This window comes from Vanessa atalanta, chromosome 30 (genome assembly GCF_905147765.1).
Source record: "Vanessa atalanta chromosome 30, ilVanAtal1.2, whole genome shotgun sequence".
NCBI classification, from domain to species: Eukaryota; Metazoa; Arthropoda; class Insecta; order Lepidoptera; family Nymphalidae; genus Vanessa; species Vanessa atalanta.
The window spans coordinates 2,056,616-2,077,864 of record NC_061900.1 but is presented as its reverse complement, the minus strand read 5'-3'; the positions used below and the strand labels follow the sequence as shown (position 1 = coordinate 2,077,864).

Genomic DNA, 21,249 nt, shown 5'->3' with positions numbered 1-21,249 from the left:
TTTGGAAGATCGGATTTGTGATTCTTGATTCAAAATGCCTACAGCTAAGCAAAATGAAAAGAAATCTTTTAAATGATTGAAGATTATTTTTATAATAATTTACAATACTTGTTTTTATATCGTCTATGCTAATATTATGTATGCGAAATTAACTCTGTCTGTCTGTTGCTTTTTCACAGCCAATGAACCGAATTTAATGAAATTAGATATGAAGTTTAAACTCCTAGAAAGGATAAATACTTTTTTATACCTAACACGTGACAACAAAGCCGTAAAATTCGGACAAAGTCGCGGCTGGCAACTAGTTACTAATATTACAAATATTACGTTTGACTCATTAAATATAACTAATTGATATTCAAACAAATAATTACCTAAAAAACTGAATCGTTACCAAAGGTAAGTTTGAGTTAAACTTACCAAGTGCCGTTTTGTATGTTTTCCGTGACGTTCTTCCATAATTTTGTGAGGTTCTCTAATTCTTCGTCATCGCCGTTGTTAAGTGGTCCGACTGAGAAGGTAACTGGTATGACCCATTTCGGTGCTGGCGGTGCTTTCGTCGTTTTGACTGTTGTCCGTTTGGTTGTGGTTTTTGGGGCGGCCGTCGTCGTTGTGGCATTGATATCTTCCTCAACGATTTCGGTGAAGTTTTCTGTGAATATTAAGAATATTTTTCTTAAATGGATTTACTTGGTTTAGGGGCTTAATGTAAGCCCGTCTTAGTAGGTATATCCCACTTGTAATTTATTCTACCGGCTTAAAGCAATACTTATTATTACTTTAGCATATTTAAGGTTGAGTCTCTCTAATGAGTGAGATACATACTCGAGTCAAGGGTCTACACAACTAGTATTTTATATTCCGATAATCAAAAACGTATCCTAGATTTTACAAAATCGAAAAGCATAATAATCGTTCACACTAAAAAAAGTAACATATAAGTAGAGATTCAAAACTCACCTGGCTCATAGAATATTTCATCCAACTCTGCTCGAAGGTCTAAGGTTAGGAGGTAGTTCAGCATCGGCGGTTCAGGGTCCGGTGGATCGGCAGACATGACAAATCTGAAAGTTGAAAATGAGTTAAGTTTTAGTTGAAACAGTTACGAGGATTCGTGGAACATGTTTAAATTTTATTATGTCGCATATTTTAAGAAAAACCAGCCAACTACGCAGGATATTATAAGACACAATTGTGTGTGTGTGTGCGTAAATAGTTGCACTCTCTATTCTCGCACTCTCATAATCTGAAGCACAAATTACAATTTTTGTTTAGTTTAGGTTTGTGCAAGTCCGTCTGGGTTGATGCTATCCACTCATCACACACACTTTACTCATTTGTGCATTGTGCATTCCGGTTTGAAGGGTGAATGAGCCAGTTTACGAGGGACATAAGATCTTAATGCTGATTGGTTAATATTGTTTACAGCGCCACTGTCTATGGACGGTGCTAAGCACTTAACAGGAGACCCATTAACGCGTCAGCCTACGTATATCATAAATAAACAAAATAATATTTATAAAACAGAATTCTCTCACCTCTCCTGCTTCACCACCACATCAGTGCCAGACACTCGAGCACAAAGCAAAGGGTATCCAGGTCTCTCGCACCAGCCGTCCCAAGCGTGAGCGGGGGCATCGTCTGTGCTGTCATGTTGGAGGGCACGCCATAGATCTCTGGAACAATTTAATAAAGGTTTACAGCCGAATGTATCAATACCTTGGAGCGTAAGTCACGGAGGCTTGGGATTACTTTTTGGCGCGAATTTTGAGTGCTTCGGACGTACTATTTCTGAGACATAAAATTTGACGTTTTATTTATCAATTATTATTAATATAAAGTAATTAATGTCTTTGTGTTAGTCTATTCTTTTTAAAAAGTCATTTTCTTTCCTGTGGGACTATTACGGTTAGAGCATAGTCACCCTGCATCTCATTCGTGCAATGTTAATAATCAAAATACGGCAACATTTACTTATTTACAAAGTTATTACCAATTAAGTATTAACAATGCTCAAATATACAAAAGAGGTGTCAAGACACCCGTTTGGAACAATAACAAAAAAAATAAGTTTAAATAATATTCTATGAGTACGAAAGAGACAGAGAGAAAGGAAAGAGAAGCCTGGACATAAAGCATTACCTTACGTGACATAACTGCCAGTGCCAGTTAAAGAACTTCGTTCCAATAAAACATAGTATTTATAACGGCTTTAGTTCAATCATTTTAACTTACCTAGCGTCAGCACTGGCTGAGCGATGATCGCGCAAAAGTCGCGCGAGTGCAGCGCGACCGGCTTCCTGTCCGGCGGCCTCTATCGCCATACTCACTATGGCTGCACCCTGAGTGACCATAACACAACTGAAGCTATTAGATACAACTATTAAGGACATATTATAAAATTATATTATTTTGTAAGTAAGCAACAGCCATCACGGAAAAGTTTGGAGATAAGAAGCTGCTCCAATGATGGATTCATAAATGGCAGATTTTATTCCGACACTTCCAAGTTTCCTCACGATATTTTCAAGCACAATATTATTTACAAACATAAATCAAACAAAAGACAACACTTCTACTCGGATCTGATGTATTTATCGTTTATTTATACTAATATTATAAATGCTAGTAGAGTAACAGCTTGTAAATTTACCACTGCTGGGCTTATTCCAGCACGCTGTTCCAATGCGGGTGAACACATTTGGCAGAATTTTGTTGTAATTAATCACATGCAGGTTTCCTCACGATGTTTTCCTTCACCGCCGAGAACGAGATGAATTATAAATACAAATTAAGCATGCTTAATCTGTGTAATCCGTAATCACTGTTCTAACCAATGGGACATATCGGCTCAAAACGCGAAAATAACTGTGTAACACGCTTTCACGCTTACACCGATGAACCGAATTTGATGAAAACCTAAAATCTACTAACATTAAACACACCTCCCCCCCCCCCCCTAACACAAACAAGTTGTATTAAAGTCACGTTACTCACTTTATGTAATGACAAGTCATCGCTGGCTGATTCGATATCGGCCTTGTCCAATCTCGGAGACGCGACCGCTCGGACCGAATAGCTTGAGTCCAACCTAGGTCAGAAACGAATGTTAATTCTAATTCACATATTCTACCGCAAAACAGCATTACTTAGTATTCTTGCATTCCGATTTGAAGGGTGTTTGAGTCAGTGTAACTACAGGGACATAAAATCTTACCTTTCCAAGGTTGGTGGCGCATTGGCGATGTAAGGAATCATTACATAGTATAAAACAAAGTCTCTATACAATTAAGTACCTTAAATACATAATGCATTTAATATAGATCAATATAGCCCTTTACAGCGTGTAATTTAAATAAATATCTTCGAAGATATTACAGATTTAAAACGCAGGGACATAGCGGTTTGTATTGTCTAACGACTGAAAAACTGTGAACGTTGTAAGACATTCTGTAGTATATTTGGGTTCAGTGTTACACTAGCGGGTCGCTAGTAAACTTATAAATTAAATACAATTTATTCAAATTAAGTGTTAAAAGTATTTCATAGTACATCGTGCTAGACGACAAGAAACTCAGTCATTATTCCTTTACACTATTAAATAACGTAAGAAGAATAAATTACAAGTAAATTAATATAATATACTCTTGTCCGTTTAATAATTTGTAAAATTTTGTATTCTGTTATACCTCATTCATTCATAATTATTGTTAATTAACAGGGCCGGATCTACCATATGTCTTTTTGGGCTTCAACCCAGGGCCCCGTGGATTCAAGGGGCCCCAGCTAAGTCAAGTCAAAGTCAAAAATAGACAATAATGCGAAATAATCCATAACTTTATTAAATTAAGCAGTTCGTATGGTTTGCAGCCCTGCGAGTCCTGCAATTAATCAAACCCATTCTATTATTAATTTAATTCAAGTCTACGTTCAGATATGTCTTAGGTGGGCCCCTAAGTAGTGTTAACCAAGGGCCCCCTAAACTTACGGTCCGGCTCTGTTAATTAATCAGTATTACCTAATCATACAAACTTACCTCAGCGCAGGTAATACGTGATCCAGTAACAAAGCGTCTTGTTGTCGTTCAGCGGGCGCTCCGCCTAACGCTGGCGCCTTTTCACCCAAAACCGACGTCAAAGCTTCAAGAAGCCACTGCGAGCTCCACCAACGCGGAGAGACGAGACCTCCAAACCACTGCAACAATATTTACTATTTTCATGTTAAAGGAACTTACTAAAAAGGTTTTATATAACGAGATACAGAAGAAAAATTAACGCATATTTTTTTTAAATGTCAAGTTGAAGCATAAAACAATACTTCTTTACATAAACTTACCTGCTGAGCTAATAATCTTGCGATCGCTTTAGTGTCTGTCAGTAACGACGGTGACAGAGTGATGAGGCCCCATCCTTCGGAGTACTGGTTACCTCCATCAACGACGACAATGTCTGATGATGGAATGTTATTAAATATAAATATCGGACAACATCACATACATTACTCTGATCCCAATGCAAGTAGCTAAAGCACTCGTGTTATGGAATATCAGAAGTAACGACGGCACCACAAACACCCAGACCCAAGACAACATAGAAAACTAATGAACTTTTCTACATCGACTTGGCCGGGAATCGAACCCGTCCCGGGTTCGATTCCCGGCCGCTAACTGGCGTACCCTTGAAAACCGGTGTGCACACTACTTGACCACGGAGGTCATCAAGTTATTGAAAGGTAGACAATTTTAATAATGATAGAGTTGGTTTTACACATAAGTACGTCAATTCACCGTAACAGATTCTTTATAATAAAAAAATCCAAGATAAATTTGACAGTAAGTTGGTGAATATACTTGTTAGTAGGGGTTTGTGGAAGCCCATCTGGATTAATACGACCCACTCACCAGATAATCTACCACCCATTTATATTGCTGTGTTCTGGTTTGGGAGGTCGTTGATGACCACTTACCTATCTGTCTGTCTGTCTGCTTACTATTATTTATTTATTTAAAAGAATACCATTTTTATTAAGTGAAACTTACCAAACTTAGGTAAGGGGTAAGATGTGTTCAGTTCAAACGCGAACAGTTGTATCGTTTTCTGTACCCATTCTAACAATGGTCTGAAAAAAAATGGAATTTAAAATTACTATGACTAAAAATTATTGTAACTTTCTTAAATATTTCACTAAAATAATGATTGGCAGAAAAATCTTATATAGGACTTCTCATTAAACCTTAAAGGTCCAAGTTAAATACCTGAAAAGGTACAAGGTTGCACTAACCACAGAACTCGTCAGTATCTAAGTTACATCTAATCTGTACAGATCTCCCTTATAACCAAGGTATGTGGTGTGCAGGATCGTACATGCCAACCATATACCAGCCAAAAGAGTCGAAGCGTTAGAAGAGAGATGGAACATTCATTTTAACCGATGATTGCGAGTTCAAACTGTACTACTTGGTGGTTTTTCTTTTTTTTTTTTTTATGGTATAGGGGGCAAACGAGCAGGAGGCTCACCTGATGGAAAGCGACTACCACCGCCCATGGACATCTGCAACACCAGGGGGGTTACAGGTGCGTTGCCGGCCTTTAAGAAATAAGTACGCTCTTTTCTTGAAGGTTCCCAAGTCGTATCGGTTCGGAAAAACCGCCGGCGAAAGCTGGTTCCACAGAGTGGTTGTGCGAGGCAGAAAATGCCTTAAAAATCGCGCTGTTGTGGATTTACGGACATCTAAGTGGTGTGGGTGAAATTTAGAATTTTGTCGAGATGTCCGAAGATGGAATTCAGCTGCCGGGATTAATCCAAACAATTCCTCGGAACACTCCCCGTGGAAAATTCGGTAGAAGATGCAGAGTGATCCAACATCTCTACGCAACGCCAAAGGATCGAGCAGATCAGAAAGGGCTTGATCGTCGATAATCCGAGCTGCTCTACGTTGGATACGGTCAAATGGAAGGAGCTGGTACTGGGGAGCACCCGCCCAGAGGTGAGAGCAGTACTCCATGTGAGGCCGAATTTGCGCCTTGTATAGTCTTAGGCGATGGGCCGACGTGAAATACTGTCTTGCCTTGCTGAGCACACCAAGCTTTTTTGATGCCAATTTGGCTTTGCCTTCCAGTTGACCGCGGAACTGAACGAGGCTCGAAACATCAACGCCAAGTATTCCGATACTAGCTGTGGCGGCTAACGGAATGTTCTCGAATCGTGGAGATACGACGAATGGTGTTTTTTTAGCGGTTAACGCGCAAACTTGCGTCTTTTTGGGGTTGAAATGGACTAGGTTTAGCCGGCCCCAGTTCGAGACTTCGTTTAACGAAGACTCGATTTCAGACACAAGTTTGTTCCGGTTTTCTTCGACGTTTTCCCGAGAAATATTAGCACGGCCGGTGTATGAGGTGTCAACGGTACTGTCGTCTGCATAGCAGTGAATGTTCCTGATTTGCAACAAGTCATTGATATGCAGAACAAACAGAGTGGGTGACAGAACGCAGCCTTGTGGAACACAATTTTTGGTCGGAGCATGCACCGTCGACAACGACCTTGATGCTCCGATCTGCCAAAAAGCTGGTAATCCAACTGCATAATTTCCCGGGAAGCCCATAGGAAGGAAGCTTCGAAAGAAGCGCTTTGTGCCATACACGATCGAAGGCCTTCGCTATGTCCAGACTGGCTGCTAATGCCTCCCCCTTGCTCTCAACTGCTTCCGCCCATTTATGAGTAAGGTAAACTAGAAGATCACCGGCTGAGCGACCTCGACGGAAACCGTACTGGCGGTCACTAATCAGCTGGTACTCCTCTAGATACCACAGGAGCTGACAGTTTACAATGGACTCCATTACCTTGGAGAACAAGGGGGTGATGGCTATAGGCCTATAATTGGACGGGTCTGAGCGGTTACCCTTTTTGGGAATCGGATGCACTAAAGCAGTCTTCCAGGAGATCGGGACGACGCCTAATGCGTAAGATTGCCGGAAAAGACGCGTTAAGACCGGTGCCAACTCGGGAGCACATGTCCGTAGCACGATTGGAGGGATGCCATCGGGTCCACTCGACTTATGAATGTCCAAGGAAAAAAGTGCTTTACGAACTGCACTTTGCCGGAATTTAACCTCCGGCATCGTGGTATCACATCGCGGTATTGTTGGTGGTGAATTTCCTTGGTCATCCAGGGTCGAATTCGACGCGAAGAGAGAGCCTAAAAGATCAGCTTTCTCTTTCGCGGTATGGGCCAATGACTCACCGTCCTTGTGCAGAGATGGAAAAGAAGGCTGACAGAAATTCCCAAGAACAGCTTTAGCGAGAGACCAGAACGCACGTGTTCCTGAAGGGAGACGCACCAGTCTCTCGCCAATTCTGCCAATGTACTCCGTCTTCGCCTTAGCAATCACATTTTTGAAGGACCTAGAGGCAGAGTTATATTCCTTTCTGAATGCGCTGGTCTTTACATCACGAGACGCTGATGCGTTAGCCCAGTCATGGTAACGTTCCCATTTTCGGCGTGAGGCCGTTTTGCAGAAACGACCAAACCAGGGCTGGGACTTGCCACCGATGGGCACCGCAGAAAACGGAATGAACAATTCCATACCCTGAAGCACCACATCGGCAACAGAGTCGGCAATAATGCTCGGATCATCCAGCGAGAAACAAACCTGCCCCCATGGGTAGGAGGCAAAGAAGGACCGCATCCCATCCCAATCCGCTGACTTGTAGTGCCACACGCGGCGGCAGCCCATGAAACGAGGTCGTGAGTACCGCATAACCGGAACTGTACTCCGAACGAGACAGTGGTCCGACGAGCCCAGAGGGGGATCGACGATAACCTGATAGCTATCCGGATGAGAAGTCAGCAGAAGGTCCAACAGGGAAGGTGTATGATCCTCCACGTCCGGTATTCGCGTTGGCGAGGTGACCAGTTGTGTCAAATCATATGCTAAAGCGAAGTCGAGAACAGATCTACCCGCATGATCAGTAGTACGTGATCCAAGCCATTCGGCATGATGGGCATTAAAATCACCAAGAACCACGATCTCTGCGGATGGGATCTGCTGCAGTACGGAATCTGTAGCCATTTGGACGTGCTCAACCAGTCGGTCGGTTTCGGCATTACCGCTATGGGACCTATAAAGGCAAGCGTAGATTCGCGGATGGTCGTCACAATCTACACGCAGCCAGATAATTGATAGGTCCTGTCCTTCAAGACTGCCGAGGCGTCGAGAGCAGATATCATCTCTGACGTAAACGCACACCCCAGCTCGTGGTACAAAGGAATGTTCCAATTTATACCCGGGGTAGGAAAGAAAAAAAAGAAAGGTAGGGCTTTGTGCAAGCCCGTCTCGGTAGGTACCACCCACTCGTCAGATATTCTACCGCCAAATAACAGTACTCTGTATTGTTGTGTTCCGGTTAGAAGGGTGAGTGAGCCAGTGTAATCACAGGCACAAGGGACATAACATCTTAGTTCCCAAGGTTGGTGGCGCATAGGTGATGTAAGGAATGGTTAATATTTCTTACAGCGCCTTTGTCTATGGGCGGTGGTGACCACTTACCATCAGGTGGCCCATATACTCGTCTGCCAACCAATGCCATAAAAAAAAAGAAAAAACTTTCACGAGTTCAAGTAGTGTTATTATAAACACATCCACGCTAGGCAGTGAAGGAAAACATCGTGAAAATTGCATGTGTCTAATACCAATGAAATTTTGCCACTGGCCCATCAGAAGCAACGTGGTGGAAATCTTCACGACTTCGTCGAAACCTCGTTAAAGGTAGGGAGACCTAGGCTCCGTGGAGCACTTGCAGGAGTTTCGTTTTATTTACATCACTTCATAGTTCCGACGTAATTGTTCAGTACGTAAGGCGTATTTAACGATATCTAGGCATTCTCAGCCAACCAATTATTTTGAGAAGCAGCAATGTGATATTTAATTACACCTTATAAATATTAGGATACATATATATCCTCATATAATACATGCAGTGTTTGTCCATAAGGAACTATATTTAATTGCTCTATTAACACTAACACCCATTGGTCGACGATAACTTATCACTACTAAAAAAAAATCACTAATTTTCATCTTTGACATGACGTCTGCTGTCATTGACGGTATATACGTAAACTATTAATGTTTCATATTAAACATTATGTCGATAAAAGTGTGTGTTTAATGTATCTTTGTGTGTGTAACTTTTTTTTTTAAATTTATTTTAATGTATTTCTAATGCATATTTTATAAAAATATGCATTAGAAATATGAGTGTCTTGCACTCCTTCTCCGCATAAACTTAAATTGTGCCAAATTCGCGTAGTAATACATAGATAAATAAAGTAAAAGAAAAAAATATATCACAAACCCCGACTCGTCCAGAATAACTTGCTGGTCACTGTACAGACTGACTTCCGGCGGAGGCACGAAGTCGTCCGGTGGCGCTTCGGTGACTTCTGGAGTGGGTTCCGGCAGAGGAGGCGCAGCTCTACGCTGGAGGCGGCACACGGCGAGCGCCATCATGTGCGTCGACATCGGGGGTGAAATTGCAAATTCGTCTTGAAGCTATAAATGATTAAGTCAGACTGTGTAAGTTAGGAACGAACGTGAGAAGTTCTACTTCTTCAGTATAATAAAATAATAACAATTATTATGATAAATGTAATTTCTTCTTTAAATTTGTAATAAAATAAACATCGTATAATAAAATAAGGTGTGAAGCTGTGTTGCAGAACTATCGATAGTTTGACAACCGATACTTGACCTCGAAAACTATTCAGGGTATCGATAGTACTATCGATAGTATCGTTTTTATCAATAGTATTGCTCACGAAGAGCTATCGATACTCTCGATAGTATTGCTAGCTCTCTGTAAGCAGTATTATTGGTTACAGCGATACTATTGATACTATCGATAGTACGGATAGTTTAGGTTATAAGTAATGGCTTTTCGAATACTATCGATAGACTATCGATACTATCGCTAAAACCTTAGCTATCGATAGACTAATGCAACACTATGTAAAGTTGTCTATTGCGAGCGTCTGTCCTGTTTTTGTTCCGGCTAATATCTGGAAGCGCTAGACCGATTTTCACTGGCAGATAGCTGATGTAATATTTTAGACTACAACAATTCGAAGTCGCGGGCACAGCTTGTATATACTAATAGTATAAATGCGAAACTCCGTCTGTCTGTCGCTCTTTCTTCGCTGAACCGAATTTGATGAAATTTGTTACGAAGCAAGCGTAAACTGGAGTAGACAAGGACACAGGCTGCGTTATACCTTACACCTGATGTCCAACCCATAAAACGCAAGCGAAGCTGCGAGCCCCAACGATCTAGTTATTAATAAAACTTACCAATCGGTGTCCTAAATAAAATCCAGCTTCCTCGGTAGCAACTATCGGCATATTTGTAAGAGACACGTGAAATCTGAAAACAATATAAAACCAACTAAGACACACATATGTAAGATTTTCTAATAATTATCTTAAATTTAATTAGCTTTATCGGGTAAATGATTTTTTTTTTATCAACTGGGCACACTAAGGGCCGGTGGGGCGCGGCATTTAAAATGGCGGTTGGTTACCAAGCGCGGGAAGCGTTCGGACATTTTGAAGTTACCGAATTGTATTTCAAGAAATATAGTCCTTGTCCAGTGATATAAAGGGGATTTATTTTTACACATACATACGTGTTAAAAATATGACAGCGCATGGTACGCCATCTTGTTTATTCATACTGGTTGGAAAAGAGTGTCAATGGGAGTTAAACGGCGCTCGAGTGAAGCGTCGCGTCGATGGTGCGCGGCGGCCATCTTGGATCGACAGTTACATTCAAGATTTCCCGCGCACCACGAATCGCTACTTTCCGACGTTATCTTTATTATTTTTTAATAGATTCAGTGATTTATAAATGTTTATGTTTATGATATTTTAACGAAATGATATTTATGGCTATTGTGAAATTATATGTGTAATTGATTTGTTTCATTAAAAACTTACTGATTTGACCTATTTTGACGGAGTATCTTAGGTTACAACAATATTTTTTTAATTCGAACGCGAACGATGTCGTGGGTAAATATAATAAAGATAAAAGGTAAGCTTGTGAAATAATCAGTGGTAATTTTCAGAAAATCTGTTGTAATTGTTACTTACCTATCCCTTACAATGGTGAGTTTGAACGTAGCCCTGAGATGCGGTTCGTCGAGGCAAGGGAACGCTGAACGGGCGTGAGTCAACCAGAACCGGGAAACCGCACATCGACTGTAACACACATAGCCGATGTTGAACACACACAAACACAGTCACTTCATTTAAATAAAGGTATAAATAAAAATAAATAGGTATAAATCTTACACTGAAAGTAAAATAATTTGGCCTTCACGGGACGCCCGACTCATATATATATATACCCTCGATGCGCTCAAAATGAAAATCAAAATATACTTTATTCGAGTAGACTTTACAAGCACTTCTGAATCGTCATTTAACAAACTATATTAAGTTAAACTACCACCGGTTTGGAACAAAGATTCTACCGACAAGAAAATCACTAGTAACTATTTTCCAACATTTAAAATAAAAAGTTATGTTAGTTGAATACAATTATACTCTGTGTCTGTCCATTCCACGAGTCGAACTCCTATGAAACAAAATAATTGCACCTCATTGGTCGACGCAGAGATAAGAGAGACTTCAGCGAGTAAGACAATCCTAAGAAATTTGACCAATAAGGAGCACGCGATCAACCAATGACCATAAGAGGGCAATTCCCTTTGGGAGCTCGTTTCGTGGAATAGATATTAGTTACTTGTTTACTTACTACTGAGCCAAGATGGCCCAGTGGTTAGAACACGTGCATCTTAACCGATGATTTCGGGTTTAAACCCAGGCAAGCACCACTGAATTTTTATGTGCTTAATTTGTGTTTATAATTCATCTCGTGCTCGGCGGTGAAGAAAAACATCGTGAGGAAACCTGCATTTGTCTAATTTCTGCCACATGTGTTTTCCACCAACCCGCATTGGAGCAGCGTGGTGGAATATGCTCCATACCTTCTCCTCGAAGGGAGAGGAGGCCTTAGCCCAGCAGTGGGAAATTTACAGGCTGTTAATGTATGTAAAATGTACTTACTGTCGATGTGTCGATGTTAAAAAGAAACCGCGTTGTCTATCACTTCGATCTAACTTCGTTATGAAACGGAGGCTCAACGTGTAATTATATTTGCGGCGGAGTTTTTCCTGGAAACAATAAAAGCACTTACACTATACCCTGTTCAAGTTAGCTTGATCTTTTTGACAGACGGGCCAGTGATGGGAAACAGAAAATATAACATATATAACAGTCGATGGAACGATGGAATGCGTAATTCAAATTAGAATTAAAAAAAATTTTATCTTATTTTTATTAAAAGAGTTATACCAGCTAAAGAGACCCCCCCAACCAAAACGAACCCCGTTCGTAACAATAACTTAACAATGATTTTTGTAATTGATATTTGTAGCAGTTACCGCCTGTTATTCGCGTCGCTACCGTCCGACCGATGTAACATTGTACAAGCGCTATTATTTTCAGTGTTTCTATTTAAATTTTACTTTGAAGCAAAAAAGTCTTAAAATTTTCGGATAACGCTCGAATGTTTAGGAACTTTTGTATAATAAAATCTTTAAATTAAGAAAATAATATGTTCGTCATTGCAAAGTTATGTCGATCAGAAAAAATTACATCTGTCAAAAATGTCAAGCTATCTTGTACAGGGTATAAGGAGTCTTACGGAGTTTTACTGAGTGTGTTATATTGTCACAATTGAGTTACTGTCTTATATATCAACTATATAGTTGTGGCCTGCGGCTTCGTTCGCATTTAAGGTTTCGACATCAGGTGTTGGGTACAAAAATCCCTTGTCATTCCATGGAGTTCAAGCTTGCTTAAAATTTTATCAAATTTGGTTCAGTGGTTTGGCCGTGAAAGAACAACAGACAGACAGAGTTACTTTCGCATTTATAATATTAATATAGATTTATTCAAAAATAACAGTGTGTTTATATGACGAATTAACGCCTATAAGATAACGCGGTATAAACGCGGTCAAAAAAATGGCAATTGCGAAAATTTTGAATTTTGTTGTGAGTTAGTTAACGCGCAATGGTAAATCATATCATCAGTGAATTTGTATGATGCGCGCACAGGGTGACAAGATAACTACATGATATCCATGTCTACAGAGTCCTCTGACATACACACTTTTTGAAGTGATAACTTCTTATGGGAGGATAAATCGATTCGTTACGTAACGCGTTACGGCGTCAGTCTGTCTGGCTTCCCTTTCTCTTACGCATACGGCAGCGGTAGGCAGGCTCCTCCTCTCTCACTTTAACCCACAGCGTTAGCCGAATTTCAGACAAATGTTTTTTTTAGTCATCACTTCTGTCGGGCGTACTGAGACGCACAAGTATCTTTTTTTTAATCGGGCTGGGAAAACGCGTTTAATCTTTTCTCCCACATAAAGTGGGATATGTGGGATTCACAGGTTTCGAGTGACCGGAATGAAGAAGTGTTTAAGTTATAGATTCCATATTGAGAAGATGATTAGTAATAAGTTCATCTTGTAGTATATAAGCTTGTAATAAAATATAATTATCAATTCAATATACTGCTCGACGTTAGGCTGTATACATGTGTTTCATTGAACACTCCTCGTAAATAATAATAAATAATTATATGGGTCATCGTCAGCCCTCATCGTACGAAGCGAAAGCCGTAGACAACAACTAGTATGTCCATATATAAATAAAACGCTTTAAACACAAAATTTTAACAACGACACATAACTAAACGTACCTTAAACTCAATGTACGTCTGGTCTGCCGGCGGGTACTCCAACGTCCTAGCGACCTTCGGGCCCAGAGAACCGCCACTCTTGAACAGCGCCCTCTCTGTCACGTTCATATCTCTCACGTTGAGGACAACGAAAGAAGAGTCGCGGTCCACTTTGAAGTCTATTGACACTTCACCTGTAAAAAAACGCTAATTATAATTGCAATTATATTAGCTTGTTTCATCTTATAGCTTTGAATTAAAGTATGAGTGTGTTTCTGGCACTCATGGCACTTAAAAGAGAAAGTCAACCTTTGTGATGTTATTGTACTCTGTTGGTTATTGATGAAATGAACATTAATTTAAAGAAAAAAATATTATAAAAGAATTCGATGTAATACAATGAGACGAATTTTTTTATTAAAAACATATTGTTGAACGAGGCGATAAATTTACTTGTGGTGCCGTAACGCGTTACGTAACGAAGCCTCCCGTAAGAAGTCATCACTTCAAAAGTTTTAAAGCTTAAGGCTTGTGTACCCTAAGGTTTAGTTAGTATTATTGTGTTCCAGTTTGAGTAAGCCAGTGTAACTACAGGCACAATGGACGTAACATCTTAGCTCCAAGATTGAAAGGAATGGTTAATATTTCTTACAACGCCAATTTCTAAGGGCAGTGGTGACCCATATACCCTAAAACACGAGCGAAGCTGCGGACGACAAATTATTCCAAATAAAAATAAGTAATCGAAACTCACCTCTCAACTCCCCCGTAGTTAAATTCGGGTGCATCCATAGACTGTAGTGCTTCGGTATTAGAAACGTCGGCAGTCTCGCACCGCGCCACGGAAACACCATTCCGTTGCTGGCTATCCTGTCCCTGAAATAAGGACATTGTGTCGAATATTTAAAAAAAAAAACGCGGCTTACAGTTGAGTGAACTGGCAGAAATCGTTACGTAAGCAAAAAGCGACCGTTCTATCTCTTTCCCTTATTCTCTGTCCCTTTCTATTGTATATGGTTTTAAATTAAAAGGCATATTATTCGATACAAGATTATATAGATGATAAGAAAGCGTGGAGTTAATGCACGTTGACTTCCAGGAGACATAACATACTTATATAATTTGTATTTAACTAACATGACTGTATTTTTAAATGTTGAAAAAGAGTAACTACTGCGTTTCTTGTCGGTTCTTCTCGGTAAAATCTACATTCCGAAACGGTAGCTTCACATAATATAGTTTGTTGAATGACGATTCAAAAGTTTTTGTAAAAGCCTACTTGAATAAAGTATATTTTGATTTAACTTGAAATAAAATTATTTAAACTTTTTTTTTTATTCACCCGGCATTTTTAATAATGTTGTCTTTGTTTCCTCAGACGTTGCTAATTTATTTAATTGCGTCTGTTATTTAAAACATAATATAAAGCAAAAGCAACTTCGTTCCAACCGAGTAGTTTTCTATAGACTAGACTTTTGTCAATCCCTTAACATAGCTAATAATAATCTCTTAAGAATATAACAATTATAAAAATGTTCCAAAATTGTCTATGTCTAAATCTCGTTGTCTTTGATCTAATTCATTTGACAGGTCACCAGGCTTTGTCAGAAGGCCTATGTAGGTCCGATCCGAGTCGAGAACGGCGATCGTAGTGGGTAGGAAAAAAGAGAGAAAAGAAAAGAGAGAGAGAAAAAAGAATCAATACACGAGACAAAGAATTTAATTGTGATTATACATAATGTTGACGTCCTTACTTGTTCGCGGCCGTTGCATTTTCCTCAGAACCGGTGGGCGGTTGACCTGGTATTAGTTCAGCTTCACTGAGGCACGGGCATTCTGAAATAATAAACAAACTTTGACGTTATAAAATAAATAATCATATACATTAATAGCGTGAGTCGTTTTTTGTTTCAATCATTTTAAAGAGCTCCAGCCGTAGATGTAAAGAAAATTTAAGAGGGTTGATAGCCATTTACTAAATTGTTACTGTTCGCGCCTACGACTACTAATTTAGATGTATATATAATACAGATCATTGATTTAATTTTAAATAGCATTAGTTTCTATATAATCAACCTTTTTTTACAACATTTTTATAAAAAAAAAGAATCTGTCAAAGCGAGTGTGTTGTTTTCCTTCTTTTGTTTTTTTTTCACTTACTTATAAGCCATCTTATTAACTAACGATACAAGCTGTACTAGATTACAAGAATATATTATCATTTTTTCTATTATATTTATTCGGTATCGGACTCCAGTGTCTAAGTAATAGACAGTTACGATTTAACAAATAATTAATAAAGTTACTGGTCGGTTAGAGAGCGGCACTAACTTATAAGCCTTATAAGAAAAAAAAATTAAAACGAAAACATTCCAAGTAAAAAATTTCAGTTAAAAGAGTTTTCATCATTTTGGCGCCAAAGGAAAACGAGTGACTTGCAGATTACAATGAAATTCAATCAAAACAAAACCTATCATAGGTTTCGAACTTCCTAAAAAATCTTTTAAATAAACACGAAGTTTCGCGGTATAGTAGTCTTACTACCACTAGTGTAGTATTGATTAGCGAAATATCTAATATATTATAAGTGACCACATTTTTTTTTCAATTCAATTTCGATTCCGATATCAACGACGCTGGTGGATAGGAATTTCCACCAGCGTCCTTTGTGGTCATTTTGTTTCGGTTGCTTTGAAAAAAGTTCCTAGCTGTTATACATTTTTGGAGAGCTAGGAAAACGGTAATGTTTTTAAAATAATCTTCAAGACAAGTTTAATAGCGTTTCTTTTTTGTTTTTAAGGCATTTTTGTGGTAATAATATCGTTTTCCGCTGGCATTTTTAAATTTAGACCGATAATTATTGTTTTAATATTTATAAATAACCAGTTTTTAATCGTTTTTTATAAATTAGAAGATAAAATCTGATTTAAATTGATACTATTTTTTTAAATAAATTTTTGAAGTTGCATTTTTGACTTATTGTGAAAAAAAAACTAAAAAACGTGACAACTCAAAAATGAAACTTTTGCGTAATGCACATGGGGTCAAAATTATTGCAAATAGTCACCCCCATCACCTTCTAACGGGAATACGTGGAATTACCAATAACCCTGTATATCTATAGTAGCGTTACTCACCAGGCTGAGGAGTTGCGTACACAACCAGAAGTGCGGTGGCGAACATCGCCGAGAAGACCAGAGCGGCGAGACATAGCGCTCGGCGTTGGGAACAGACTGCCACCGGAGTGTCGCCGAGCTCTCTCGCTTCCCTTGCTTTATCTGTATCTAGAAAAATAACATAAAATTAATAAGACTAGCTTTTGCCCGCGACTTCGAAAGTATTTGGAAAGTCTTAGTACATTGAGAAGCTGTTTCAGGTACGCTTATCAGTAAGAGTTAAACTGTGGAACGTTAGATAAAAGTACTGTGACTTATGATCTTGTATTTTATGAATGTATTGCCTTTTATGTAATTAGTAGGCGGACGGGCAAATTGGCCATCCATTGGTAAGTGGTCACCACCGCCCATGGACAATGACGCTGTAAGAAATAATAATAATTCGTTACATTACAGCAACGCGCCACAAACCTCGGAAGCTAAGATGTTATGTCCCTTGTGCCTGTAGTTACACTGACTCGCTCACAGAATGACTGAATTGATCCCCTTTAATTTCTTTTTGTACTACCCGTCTGGGTAGATACCACACACTCATTAGGTATTTTGTCGCCCAACAGCAGTACTTGGTATTGTTGTGTTCAGGTTTGAAAGGTGAGTGTTCTGTAACTACAGGCACAAGGGACGTAACATCCTAGTTCCCGCGGTTGACAACGCATTGTCAATGACGTGATTATTTAACATCAGGCCCATTTCGCCGTACGCCAAACCGTTACATGAAAAAAAAAAAACAAAAACAAGTAACAATCGGTTCGAAAACAAAAGTCTCTACTGTCTCGTGTGTGGCGCGAATGCTATATACTTCGTTGCTATATATTCTTACATTAATAACGGAAAACACACCTTCCTCAGTTAATAAACAATGCTCTTTTGATCTATTCTTCTTCGGTATGAGAAAAACATTTATTTTTTCAGCTTTATTTAAAAAGAATGGAAACAAAGAAATTCTCACGACGCCATTTTGTTTTGTTATCTTTCTACATAGTAGAAAACATAGTCGCCTCTGTACGCTTGGATCTTTTAAATTACGAAACGCAATTTTTGTGCGGTTTCCATCAATGAACAGAACGATTCAAAGGGAAGGTTTACATGTATAATACACGCATATTATAGTTGAGAAAAGCCGAGAATTTCGACTTTCCTTTTTCAAAAAAACTTTCAATCTAAATATATTGACATTGATATTTATTGTATCTGTGTGAAGCTGAGACAGATAGCTAGACACCATTTTGTTTTGTTATCATTTATAAAGTTTAATTGCGAATTATACAGATGTTGCGTGCGTTGTACTTCGTTAAAAGTCTTAAATGGATACATTTCATCATTCAACAAAAGTTGCCACGTGACTAGATCGTAAACGTCCCACTATGAGGCTAAGGCCTCTAAGAGTTAGAGGATTGGAGCTTATTCTACAGCTCAACTTCATTGCGAGTTGCTTGGACATTAGCATTAGCAGCCTGTAAATTTTCCCACTGCTGGGCTAAAGGCCTCCTCTCCCTTTGAGGAGAAGGTTTGGAGCATATTCCACCACGCTGCTCCAATGCGGGTTGGCGGAATACACATGTGGCAGAATTTCGTTGAAATTAGACACATGCAGGTTTCCTCACGATGTTTTCCTTTTACCGCCAAGCACGAGATGAATTATAAACATAAATTAAGCACATGAAAATTCAGTGGTGCCTGCCTGGGTTTGAACCCGAAATCATCGGTTAAGATGCACGTGTTCTAACCACTGGGCCATCTCGGCTCGGCATGCTTGGACATGCGACAGACTAACGTCCGATATTTGTAGGTTTCCTCACGATATTTGCCGCTCAACACGAAATGAATTATAAACACAATTAGGTTTGAACCCGCAATCTTCTGCTAAGATTGACGTGCTCTTATCTAGGCCATCTTAGTTCTACCACTAATCACTACGTACAAAAAAACATTGCGTCCCTCGTCGATCTATCATCGAACGAAAAGTAATAACGAATTTTCATAAGTTTTTAACAAATGGACGGAGTGATTCGTTAGGCAGATTTAGGTGTATAATTCTAAAGGTTGTCTATCTATCACGATGATTGAGGATGTCGGAAAATATCGTCTAGAAGCTTTACGTGCAGTAGTTATTTATTTGAATAATTCTAAAGGTTGTCTATCACGATGATTGAGGATGTCGGAAAATATCGTCTAGAAGCTTTACGTGCAGTAGTTATTTATTTGAATAATTCTAAAGGTGTCTATCACGATGATTGAGGATGTCGGAAAATATCGTCTAGAAGCTTTACGTGCAGTAGTTATTTATTTGTTAACATTACTTACCAGCTAAAAACGCCACGTCATCCAAATCTTGATCAACCATATTTCGCCAAGCGGCCGCTGTGAATAGAATATAACAATAACAATTACAAGACAACGGATTTTGATGCGGTTTGTTTTAATAGATTGACCATTTCAAGAGAAAGATTTGTATGTTTAATACATGCACTTTACAATAGAGAAACACGGATAATTTTAGAGTTTTCTAAAGTGATGTCGTAAATTGAACCCTACGAGATGGATAAAAATAATGTACTACAGTAGACACCTTAAAAAGATCTAAAAAATAGCCCACAATAACCATTTTCTATCCTTTACTTTTTACGACAAATAATGGCTTATTTTCGAAGCGAAATTAAAAGCAATACAGCATTAATCCTTATCCATTTAAGTACATTAAATACATTGTGCATTTAATATACATCAATATGGCCATTTACAGCGTGTAATTTAAATGAATATTTTCGAAGATATTACAGATTTAAAACGCACGGACATAGCGATTTGTATTGTCTAATGTCTGAAAAACTGGGATACGTTGTATACAACGTAAAAACAACGTAAAAATAAAGGCTTTCTGTAGTGTAATTAGTATCAGCATTGCACACAAAAATAAAACATATCCAACATTGAGGATGCTGGATATGTTTTCCACAAAGAAGGTTACTACGATCATTGTCACACGTGAGAAGGATCGAGACGCAATGACTTCACAATACTTCTGATGGCTGGGTAACCCAGACGGGCTTGCATAAAACCTCACCAGGGAACTATTTACTTGATTATAATAAATGATTTACTTACCCTTAGCGGATCCGTTACGATCGGCTTTATATTTGCCGATGGGCTCCATTTGGATACCATCCATTTCACGCCCACGGCATGCCGGTTATCTGAAAAAGAAAAAAAATATATTCGAGATCGAAAGCTTGATTAATCTACGATATTCACTATGGATTTGCTAAAAAAATTGCGTTTCGAACGTCGTCGAAACTTTTATCGGAATTTTGGAAGTAAAATTAATGTGTATATAAGTATGTAGTTAAGTGTAATTGTGATGTATTATAAAAAAAATATATATTGCAGTATACACAGATCTATAATAACATATTAATTTAGTATTAGATGTATATTTTATATAAACATATATTATCTGTGTATTTATGCATCTGTCATCTCGAGTCACAAGCATCGCGGAAGCGCGGGAAAAGAGAATATACAAAATGGCCGCGCGGTGAAAACGGTGTGTGTAAACAGCGAGCTGATGAACAACAATAAAATATATTTTATCTAATTGATAAATCGACCTTACATGTGAACATTACATATATTAATAATAAACGCTTAATAGTTCACAATATTGCTGAGTTATTAGCAAATCGCATGAAATACGCGAATCTACGGTTTGTTTATCTTTTTTCCTACTTCCATTGGAATAGGCCAGCGTTGCAAAACTATCGATAGTATTGACACGTGACAATACTATGTACATCACTTTAGAAACCTCTAAAATTATCACTGTTTCTCTACTATATTATGCATGTATTATACATATAAATCTTCATTTTAAATCAATCCATATATTAAAAAAAAACCGCATCAAATTCTGTTGCATAGTTTATTAAAGAATTAAGCATACACAGGGACAGACAGCGGGAAGCCACTTTGTTTTATACTGTGTAGTACTGTTGAGCCAACAAATGTCTTGAATGTTCAATTTGAACCGGAATAGTATAACAATAAAAATGTATGTCGTCGGACACTATGTCGGAACGAAGTTCCTCTCGCTATGTTTTATGTATATATCGGAGCGTGGTTACTTTAGTTGTTAATTTGGATAATTAATGAATCGAGTAGTTGGCAATAATGTTTGATGGCTGATTTACTTATAAGAGCGGGTCACCCCGAATGGAGTTGTAAGTGTCATGGCAACGCGAGTCGTTATGTTTTGACAGGCGATT

The 21,249-nt window shown here is 38.6% G+C and overlaps 1 protein-coding gene across 1 annotated transcript in view; it reads right to left on the bottom strand.

Annotated features, from left to right (window-relative positions):
* Positions 1-21,249, bottom strand: part of LOC125075228 (thyrotropin-releasing hormone-degrading ectoenzyme-like) — a 42,042-nt gene that overhangs the window by 10,686 nt on the left and 10,107 nt on the right. Inside the window, exons 2-19 of the mRNA XM_047686921.1 lie at positions 20,093-20,181; positions 19,292-19,348; positions 16,949-17,095; positions 15,566-15,647; positions 14,566-14,687; positions 13,833-14,005; positions 12,126-12,232; positions 11,148-11,255; positions 10,347-10,419; positions 9,355-9,551; positions 5,039-5,118; positions 4,336-4,448; positions 4,037-4,194; positions 2,998-3,091; positions 2,236-2,342; positions 1,539-1,676; positions 961-1,064; positions 421-652 (exon numbers count right to left, since the gene is read on the bottom strand). Of these exons, the coding sequence (XP_047542877.1) occupies positions 421-652; positions 961-1,064; positions 1,539-1,676; positions 2,236-2,342; positions 2,998-3,091; positions 4,037-4,194; positions 4,336-4,448; positions 5,039-5,118; positions 9,355-9,551; positions 10,347-10,419; positions 11,148-11,255; positions 12,126-12,232; positions 13,833-14,005; positions 14,566-14,687; positions 15,566-15,647; positions 16,949-17,095; positions 19,292-19,348; positions 20,093-20,156 (2,156 nt within the window). The 5' untranslated portion in view covers positions 20,157-20,181. The remainder of the gene's footprint in view (positions 1-420; positions 653-960; positions 1,065-1,538; positions 1,677-2,235; positions 2,343-2,997; positions 3,092-4,036; positions 4,195-4,335; positions 4,449-5,038; positions 5,119-9,354; positions 9,552-10,346; positions 10,420-11,147; positions 11,256-12,125; positions 12,233-13,832; positions 14,006-14,565; positions 14,688-15,565; positions 15,648-16,948; positions 17,096-19,291; positions 19,349-20,092; positions 20,182-21,249) is intronic.